Here is a 9,888-nt window from a genome sequence, read left to right on the forward strand (position 1 = left end):
TTTTAACAGTTTTAGTAATTTATAGTATTTTTTAAAATTCAAAATATAAAATATACAGAAAAATATAAATTTTTATAATATGGTTATTGTGATTTTTTTAAATTATTTTAATAGTTTAAAATTAAACAAATTTGAAAGAAGATACATTGTTTTTTTATCAGATCTTTATTATTCAAAATCATTAATTGTCATATATACTTTAGCCACATTAGGCAATTCCGTAATCTTTATTTAAGAAAATAATAAATGACATTAATAATGAATTTATGGTTAGTTTAATAAAAAACTTATTATATAATTAGATGAACCAACATATTTCTCTAATAATTCTAAAAATCATCCTAGTGATGACACGTGGATACAAAAAAAAGTCGTAATGTTTAACAAATAATATATAAGGATTACAGGGGAATAAACCTAACGCATAGCCGAATTAAATAGCCGAAAGTGATTATTGGAGCAATTAGCGTGCAACCAACCTATTTTCCACTATGCTAATGTAATATATGTTCCACCACATCCTTGTCATTGTACCATACATTGCGAAAATAAGCACAAACAGGAATTTCAATAATCACAAGGAAACAAAAGTACCAAACATGACTTCGTATGAGTTTTCATTACAACTTGGTAGAGTACTAGTACTGTATGATTTCACCTATATCACATGTGATGCCCCTGTAGAAACTCGTCTTAATATAGAATGTGCCAAATATTAACTTGTTTTCTTGTTAAAAATAATGATCGTTCTCTTCTCTATCACAAAAAAAACAATACCGACATGTCACAATATCATTTTTGTTTGAAAAGATTTTCTTTAGGGGTGGACGTTCGGATACCTTCGATTCAGATCTATTCAGATTTTGGGGTTTCAGGGTTAAAATTTTCAGTCCATTAATTGATATTTATAAATTTTGGTTCGGATATTTGCGGGTTCGGATAACTCGTTTAAATTATTTTATTTTAAAAAATTCATAAATACTTTAAATTTTTCAAAATCTAAAATAATAATAATATATAACATATAAATTTGAGCAATATATGCCAAAATACCTAAATTTAACATACAAGTTAGTTTGACTTGAATATTTGGATGGAGAATCAATATAAATTTTAAGTATTTTTGATGTTTTGAGTATTATTTAACTATTTTAGATATTTACTTATGACTATTTATATATATTCAAATATTTTTGACAATTAAAATATCTTATACATTTTGGATATTTTTTAGATATTAACTCTAACAGTAGCTAATATATTCAACTATATAATTTGATTTGGATATATTCGAATACCCAAAATATTTCGGTTTGGATCGGATTCGGTTCCGTTAACGAAACCACTACAGACAACATGATTCTGATTTTTTACAAGAGAAGATCACATTACATGAGTAATCTACTTACTATCTATACTATCTAGGAGATGGCTGGATCCAGATGTACATTTATATATATATAGTATATACTAAGTTACTAACAACAATAATATATATACTCTAATAACTACATCTTTTAAACATAGTCACTTTTGGTAAATGTGAAAAGTCTTTAAACTTGTCTCAAACCCCTCCTAACAAAAGTGTCAGCTAATTTCACAACAAGTTATCAAAGGTTGCATGGATGAAAAAGAGAGCAAAATGAGAAAATATGTAGTAGTTTTAAGATTTTGTAACACCACATATCTTATATATAATACTAAAATATCTTAAACATTTAGATATCTCACTAAACATATACATTCAAATTTAATATAACCACACTACTGGACCACACATAACACGTGTTATTTCATGAAACATATACTAATAAAACAAAAAAACTATAATATTGTATGGCCAAAAAAAGAGTAAAGAGCAGCACTATACATTAATAATTATATAAACAAAGACATGATGACAAAAAAATAAAAATAAACAAAGACTATTATTTTCCGCATAATTTATAAATAACTTTTGAAAGTCTTTTAAAAACCAAACCAGTCTCAGATACTTTTGTTGCCGCCGTCACCACCTACCACTCTCTCTCTCTCTCTCTCTCTCTCTCTCTCTCTCTCTCTCTCTCTAAACAGAGCCGCCATGGATTCCGTCAAGCTTCCAACGGCTCCGTCATCTCTCCGCACCCAAATGTCACCCCATCACTTCCACCACCTTCCTCTACCTCATCGTAGCTTCCGGTTAAAACCGGTTATCGGAATCACTCGATCTCGTAGCCACCACGTGTCACCTGTGGCTGTTCTTTTCCGCGAAGAAACGTCTCTGGCTCCGCTGGATCTTCCTCTGCCACGTCTCAAGGTCTCTCCGAACTCTCTACAGTACCCGCCCGGTTACCTCGGCGCGGTTCCGGAGCGTGCGAGCGACCACGATAACGGAAGCATCGTGGAGGCTATGGAGTATCTGACGAATATACTCTCCACGAAGGTTTACGACATCGCCGTTGAGTCGCCGCTTCATTTGGCCAAGAAGCTGTCGGAGAGGCTAGGTGTTCGTATCTTTCTCAAAAGAGAAGACTTGCAACCTGTAAGCATCCCTTAGACTATATTTGCGAAGCGATTTATACACATATCGTCACTACAATCATTCTCGCTGAAAAAAATAGCTGAAAAAAAAATGATATGGAACTTAAAATAGATGACATGACATGGTTTTAGAAAATAGTGACATGACATCGTATTAATTGTGAAATGTAAAATTTTCTTATAAAAATATAAATTTTTTTGCAAGAATTTTAAATATGGTAATAAAAATAACTCATATATCATCATTAATGTCAATTTTCTATATAAATATTTATTTATAGTAAACTATTAAATATATTAATAATTCATATATCACAATTAAAATAATAATATATATGTATATATGTATCTCACATTAATAAAAATAAACTAAATAAAGTAAAACTAATTCAAAAAAAATTGATAGTTAAATATTTAAACATTATTTAAATTTATCTGTTCATCTTCATCGTTTAAATTAACAAAAAGATTTTTCAGTTTAACTAAAANNNTATATATTTAAAATTAGATGGGAAGATATATATATATATATTTAAAATAAATAATCACTAAACACAATAATATAATTAAAACTATTTTTATAAAATCTAATTTTATCTTTATTAAAATTTAAATAAAATCAAATTTAAATAGTTATACCAAATCAAAAGAAATAAGATTACAAAAATACGTTTATGATTTTTTATAACAATTGAAGTTAAAATATAAATTAATAATGTTGAAATATAAATCAAAATTTTCTTTTGAAATAAAAAATGTTATGTTAAAAATTACTATTTCTGCGCGCAGGAAAACTCCTAGTCACTATTACATCAAAAGGTTACATGACATTGGCATTTCTAATAACCAACGTTCAAGTAATCACTAGGCTGTGGTTAGACGTCTTATAGAGAATTTTATTGTTTAAGTCGGCGCCTAGACCGATTTAAAAAAAAAAATGTTCTGGAAAAATCTTTTCAAATTATATCTGATTTGCTTATTAGGCGGAACCCTAGACTGATTTTTAGAATAGTGTTAACAACACTGAAATTTTATACCTTTGGTTGATTTTTGCTGAATCATGTATGAAACTGAGGCTAGTGTGTGTGTGTGAGTGTGATGGTTCAGGTTAAGTCGTTTAAGCTTCGTGGAGCTTACAACATGATGGTGAAGCTGACATCAGAGCAATTAGCAAAAGGGGTTATCTGCTCCTCAGCTGGAAACCATGCTCAAGGAGTGGCTATGTCCGCTGCTAAGCTCGGCTGCACCGCCGTGATTGTTATGCCTCGTACAACCCCTGAAATAAAGGTGTTTGCATTAGTCTTGATGATGGTTTTTTTTTGCTTCCTTCTGAAGTTAGTTTCTGATTGGTTTTTCCAAAAAAAAAAAAAAAGTGGCAATCTGTGGAGGACTTGGGTGCAACAGTTGTTCTTGTTGGGGATTCGTATGATGAAGCACAAGCATTTGCGAAGCAACGAGCTGAGGAAGAAGGTTTGACTTTTATACCTCCTTTTGATCACCCTGATGTTATTGCCGGACAAGGGACGGTTGGAATGGAGATCACACGACAAGCTAAAGGTCCATTACATGCTATCTTTGTCCCCATTGGTGGTGGTGGTTTGATAGCTGGTATTGCTTCTTATGTAAAGAGAGTTTGTCCTGAGGTATGTGCACTCTCTACTCTCTAGTACTTTGGTTGCCAGGACGGGATCTGGGCACAGCCCTATGAAACATTGGCTTTGACCTCCAAAAATTTCAAAGGTTTTATAATCATGAAAAGTTGTTTTTTTTGTAATTTAAAAAAAAAGAAACGTCTATAGCCCCCAAAATCTCAAATCCGGCCGTGATAGCTACTTTGGTATTGTCATCTTATTGTGGCTTTTTTGGGGTTATGCAGGTGAAGATCATTGGTGTAGAGCCAGCGGATGCAAATACAATGGCGTTGTCGTTGCATCACCGCGAGAGAGTGATACTAGACCAGGTTGGTGGCTTTGCAGATGGTGTAGCAGTTAAAGAAGTAGGCAAAGAGACTTTTCGTATATGCCAAAATCTTGTGGATGGTGTTGTTCTTGTCACTCGTGATGCTATTTGTGCATCAATAAAGGTAACTTATACACTTTATTTGTTATGGCTGCACAGCGCATTGTTGTGGATAATCATAGACTTTTGTCAGTACAGGATATGTTTGAGGAGCAAAGGAACATATTAGAACCAGCAGGTGCTCTTGCGCTCGCTGGAGGTGAAGCATACTGTAAATATTATGGCCTAAAGGACGTGAATGTCGTAGCCATAACCAGTGGTGCAAACATGAACTTTGATAAGCTACGGATTGTGACGGAACTAGCCAATGTCGGTAGGCAACAGGAGGCTGTTCTTGCTACTCTCTTGCCGGAAAAGCCTGGAAGTTTTAAGCAGTTCTGTGAATTGGTGAGTGTTTGGTGTTACAGCATGTATAGCAGTTAATCAGGTTACAGAGCGAATCTAATTCAATACATTTGAATGATGCAGATTGGACCAATGAATATAACCGAGTTCAAGTATAGATGTGGCTCGGAAAAGGAATCTGTTGTACTATACAGGTAAGTCTGTTCTTGAAAAAGTTGTTTCCGGAGTTGTTTTTAGGCTTGGGAATTCAGTTTTTGTTTTCGGTTTGGTTTTTTGTTTTTTTGGTTATTTATGAATTTTGGTTTTGGATTTGGTTTGGATAACAATATCAAGAACGACTAATATCAAATAAATTTCTGGGTCAAATTCAGTTTTGGGGTTTTGGATAATTTTAGTAAAAAACAATTTTTTATGGACTTTCGGATAAAATATAGGATAATTCGAAGAAATTTAAATATTTTGGCTAAAAGATATTTTGTTAATCTAGTTTTTACCTATATTTCGCCATTTTGGTTTAAAATTAGTATTTTAGAATATTTAGTAATTTTAAAACTAAATATAATTAACTATATAAACTGTATTTTGGATATTCGGTTACCCAGTTGGTCCTTTGTTCCGTTTCGGTTTCTCGGTTTTAGAGATGTAGGAACCGTTTGGATATTTGTAAAATCGGTTGGTTTTTTCGAGTTCCGATTTTGTTTTCGATTCTTGGTTTATATGCCCAGGCCAGTTGTTGTTAGTCCTCTAATCCACACAGTTTTGTGTATTGATGCTTAGTGTTGGAATGCACACAGCCGGAGAGCTTAAAGCACTAGAGAAGAGAATGGAATCTTCTCAACTCAGAACTAGGAACCTCACCACCAGTGACTTAGTTAAAGATCACCTGCGTTACTTGGTGCGTCCCTTCTGTCCACAACTCCCATTGATTTGATACAAGTTTGTTATGTGAATCACACTTTGTATATTTGCAGATGGGTGGAAGATCAAGTGTTGAAGAAGAGGTTCTGTGCCGATTCACCTTCCCTGAGAGACCCGGTGCTCTGATGAACTTCTTGGACTCTTTCAGTCCACGTTGGAACATTAGCCTTTTCCATTACCGTGCAGAGGTTTATTTCTGAACTCACCATTTGTTGTAACTTTTGAGGCTTCTTCTTACTATACAATGTTTCCTTCTTTCAAAACAGGGTGGAGCAGGGGCGAACGTGCTGGTGGGGATCCAAGTCTCGGACCAAGAAATTGAGGAATTTCGAAACCGAGCTCAAGTTCTTGGATACGAGTACGTCTTGGTAAGTGAAGACGCCATCTTCAACCTTCTAATGCACTGAGTTTGAAGCTGTGATGGAGAGACCAAAACCGATTAAGTAGAATAAGATATCAGAGTCTTCCTTGTGTCCACCACGGTTGTTCTTGAGCACCTGTTAGAAACAAATCTGGGACTAGCTCAATGTGTAACCTTATTTCCCACGAGCTCTCATCGCTATGTTAGTTTGTTCTCGACTTTTGGATACCTTTCATCAAATAATTTGAGGCTAACCTTGCAATAAAACTGGCCATTTTGTTTGTATAAAAAGTATGCTTTCTAATGTATAAAATATCTAGCAAACAATGTTTAAGGCCGTCAGTAATATCTTACAATATGTTAAAAAGACACTACTACCTAGCTAATTTTGTTAGATAAATACTTAAATAGAGACGTTAAAATATTGTGGTAGAATATTTACCAGAATACTATTTATTTTAAAATAATTCGTTTTTTTTTTTGTTAACAGAGATTTATATTTGTAGGTCAACAAAGAAGATTCATATTTGTATGCAGATATGTATAATGTAATGGTATCTTATACTATTACTCTTAATAAAAATTGTAAATATTTTTAAAATAAACGTTATTATTGTTGGTGATGTAAAATTGTAATAGAGCACTTTATTTAAGAATCACGGTTAAAAAGTTATATACTTGACATTTACATTTTCTAAACTGAGAGAGTTCAATTAGAAAAAGTCTTATGAAAAATATTGGATTTACTGTCACAAACGGTGGCCAGAAAAAGCAGCTCCATAGTATTACCAAAACCAGGCCCTTGGTTTTGGCTTGACTTAAATATGAACAAAATCTCCAAAAAAGGAAAGAAAACTAAAAATAAAAACAAAACCAAAACCACAAAACCATGGGTAGTTTTCAGACCATCCCTCTGACGGCCCAAAACCAGCTACTCTGTTTCTCTGTTTTGTACTATATCTTACTCAACGCTCTCTCTCTCGTCCTTTGACTCTGATACAGAAACACTTTCACAATTCGAATAAGATGGAACCTAACGCCTTCTCTGCGTTTGATCCGAGAATGTTAACCTTAGAAACGCCGCAGAACCCACCGAACCCGGTGCAGTTCCAGCATCCGCATCCTTACTCCACCGCCGGCGATCAGCATCCACATCACCAACAACCGCTGAAGTCCTTGTACCCTCGCTCCTCCAAAGCCATGCAACTCTCCCCGTTAAGCGTCGGAGACGAAGAAGACCGCGGGTCTGGTTCCGGGTCCGGGTGCCACCCGGAAGACAGCGTGGGAACCGACGGGAAGAGAAGAGTTTCTCAGTGGCATCGGATGAAATGGACGGACACGATGGTCCGGCTCCTGATCATGGCGGTGTACTACATCGGCGACGAAGGTGGAGTAGGCGATCAAACCGAGGCCAAAAAAAAAATCAGTGGTGGCGGCGGCGGCGGCGGTGGAGGGGTGTTGCAGAAGAAAGGGAAGTGGAAGTCGGTGTCGAGAGCCATGGTGGAGAAAGGCTTCTCTGTTTCGCCGCAACAGTGCGAAGACAAGTTCAACGACTTGAACAAACGGTACAAGAGAGTCAACGACATTCTCGGGAAAGGGACAGCGTGTCGTGTCGTGGAGAATCAAGCCTTGCTCGAGACGATGGATCATCATCTCACTCCTAAACTGAAAGACGAGGTCAAGAAGCTGCTCAACTCTAAGCATCTCTTCTTCAAGGAGATGTGCGCTTACCACAACAGCTGCGGCCATCTCGACCAACCGCAACAACCGAGTCAGGATCCGAGTCGGCACCGTCCGGAGCAGCAGAGCTGTATTCACGCGGCGGAGGTAGCGGAAGAGTCGGAGACGGCGGAGGATTCGGAGTCGGAGATGGAGGAGGAGGAGACGAGCAAGAAGCGGAGGAGAGGGGAAGGAGTATCCGGGGCCCTGAAGCGGATGAGAGAAGAAACGGCGCGTGCGTTGGATGAACCGGGGAAGAGCGCGTGGGAGAAGAAGGAGTGGATGAGGAGGAAGGCGCTGGAGCTGGAGGAGAGGAAGGTTGGGTACGAGTGGGAGGCGGTGGAGATGGAGAAGGAGAGAGTGAAGTGGATGAGATATAGGAGCAAGAAAGAGAGGGAAATGGAGAAGGCTAAGCTCGAGAACCAGCGACGGATGCTTGAGACTGAGAGGATGGTTTTGATTCTCCGGCGGAGGGAGATTGAGTTGGTGGAGTTACAGTCGTTGGGTAAACGGGTCGACCCGAGTTCCGCAACGGGGTGAGCTGATCAGTGTTAGGAACTTAGGATTAATGATGTTTTGGGTTAGATTATATATAACTTACGTGATGATTGTTTTTTTGGTTTCTAGTTTTTGGATTTTAGTTTTTGGTTTTTGGTTTTTGATTTTTGTTTTTTGGATTTTAGATTTTGGTTTTTGATTTTTGATTTTTGATTTTGCAGTAGATTTTAGTTTTTTTTAAAACATGATTGGTGATTTTAGATTTTAATTTTTAGTTTTTGGCTTTTGTTTACAAAATAATAAAATGAAAATATTATCAATAGTAAAATATTTATTCTGGAAATAAAAAATATATTATCATTACCAAAACACACATAAGCTTATTTTAAAAAAAAAACAGCAAAAACAAATATAATTTTATGTTTAAACATAAACTTAAAATTTTAATTCTGTCTTTAAACATAAGTTATATATACTTTGCTTTATAATTTTACTATATTTATACATAATCTAGCTAAAATTATTAAAAGGTACATTAATACAACTAAATTTATATATAATTTTTTTTGTATTGGCTAAATTTTAAAAATTAAATTTTTTTTTTTTATTAATTAGTTTTAATTTTTTATTAAATTATTTTATAAAAGACAATACTAATAACTAGTTCAGCTCCGAGTTTCTAATAAAGTCTAAGACATAATCTCATTTTTGTGGCTTAAACAACTTAAGTAGCTTTCTTCTTAAATTTGATTCTAAGTTATTTTAATAAAAATAAAAATTATTATTAAAAAGGCCCTTTATATCCTACAAAAGAATTATTTTTTTTTACTGATATAGATTATTTTGTAGTTTTAGAATTTAAATTTAAATGATAGACAACATTTTTTGTTGATTCTTAGTAATTTGGAATAGTTACTATATTATCACTAATCTATTTTTATTTATTTATACTATATTAATGCTCAAATATAGAAATAATATTAAAAAAAAAAGTCACGTACATTGTTTAAGAAAACCAAAAAAATGTGGTTTTTAGTTTTTGCTAAGAAATATGTAGTTATTTCAAAATCTGGTTTCCCTAAATTTTAGAGAATCTATTTTTCAAAAATCTTGTTTAGTAAAAAAATAGATTTTAGAAAACTAAAAACCATTTTAAAAACTGCAAACAATCAACCTCTAGTTTCAGTTCTCTGGCATGTTTAGGATTCTCACATTTTCGACATAATCAGCAAAGTCATTTTTTTTATATGTAAAGGCAAAACGTGTTTTGAAAGATTTAAGTAGAAAAGTCAGAGGAAATGTATCTATCTCGAATCAACGATGAAAAGTAACAAACGATTTATACATTAGGCAAAGGTTTTCAGAATAGTTTAAGATCATTATGAAGAAGACATAATGATTATAGATCGATCCCTAAAAAGACCAAAAACGTAAGCACACCCGGTGGGACTCGAACCCACAATCGTTTGATTAGAAGTCAAACGCCTTATCCATTAGGCCACGGGTGC

At 34.6% G+C, this 9,888-nt stretch overlaps 2 protein-coding genes and 1 non-coding gene across 3 annotated transcripts; 2 read left to right on the plus strand and 1 right to left on the minus strand.

Moving 5' to 3' along the window:
* The first annotated feature begins 1,964 nt into the window (after positions 1-1,964).
* Positions 1,965-6,445, plus strand: LOC106335866 (threonine dehydratase biosynthetic, chloroplastic-like). Its single transcript, XM_013774520.1, has 9 exons — positions 1,965-2,521; positions 3,628-3,807; positions 3,894-4,163; positions 4,397-4,603; positions 4,678-4,926; positions 5,008-5,078; positions 5,662-5,779; positions 5,856-5,990; positions 6,069-6,445. Exons 1-9 carry the CDS (start codon positions 2,081-2,083, stop codon positions 6,207-6,209), a joined length of 1,812 nt encoding a protein of 603 aa, XP_013629974.1. The 5' UTR covers positions 1,965-2,080; the 3' UTR covers positions 6,210-6,445.
* Positions 6,446-6,910: 465 nt separating this feature from the next.
* Positions 6,911-8,575, plus strand: LOC106331974 (trihelix transcription factor GT-3a-like). The gene has a single exon (XM_013770417.1). It carries the CDS (start codon positions 7,190-7,192, stop codon positions 8,420-8,422), a length of 1,233 nt encoding a protein of 410 aa, XP_013625871.1. The 5' UTR covers positions 6,911-7,189; the 3' UTR covers positions 8,423-8,575.
* A 1,240-nt stretch (positions 8,576-9,815) lies between these two features.
* Positions 9,816-9,888, minus strand: TRNAR-UCU. The gene has a single exon. It is a non-coding gene; the product is annotated as a tRNA-Arg (tRNA).

This window comes from Brassica oleracea, chromosome C3, assembly GCF_000695525.1.
Source record: "Brassica oleracea var. oleracea cultivar TO1000 chromosome C3, BOL, whole genome shotgun sequence".
NCBI lineage: Eukaryota > Viridiplantae > Streptophyta > Magnoliopsida > Brassicales > Brassicaceae > Brassica > Brassica oleracea.

What these genes read in the sequence shown, in the direction of transcription:
- LOC106331974 (XM_013770417.1), top strand. Translation starts at nt 7,190, where the DNA reads ATGGAACCTAACGCCTTCTCTGCGTTTGATCCGAGAATGTTAACCTTA.
- LOC106335866 (XM_013774520.1), top strand. Translation starts at nt 2,081, where the DNA reads ATGGATTCCGTCAAGCTTCCAACGGCTCCGTCATCTCTCCGCACCCAA. An exon ending in GAATCTGTTGTACTATACAG is followed by an intron (nt 5,079 to 5,661) that starts GTAAGTCTGTTC and finishes ATTGATGCTTAG; the next exon opens with TGTTGGAATGCACACAGCCG. An exon ending in AAGATCACCTGCGTTACTTG is followed by an intron (nt 5,780 to 5,855) that starts GTGCGTCCCTTC and finishes GTATATTTGCAG; the next exon opens with ATGGGTGGAAGATCAAGTGT.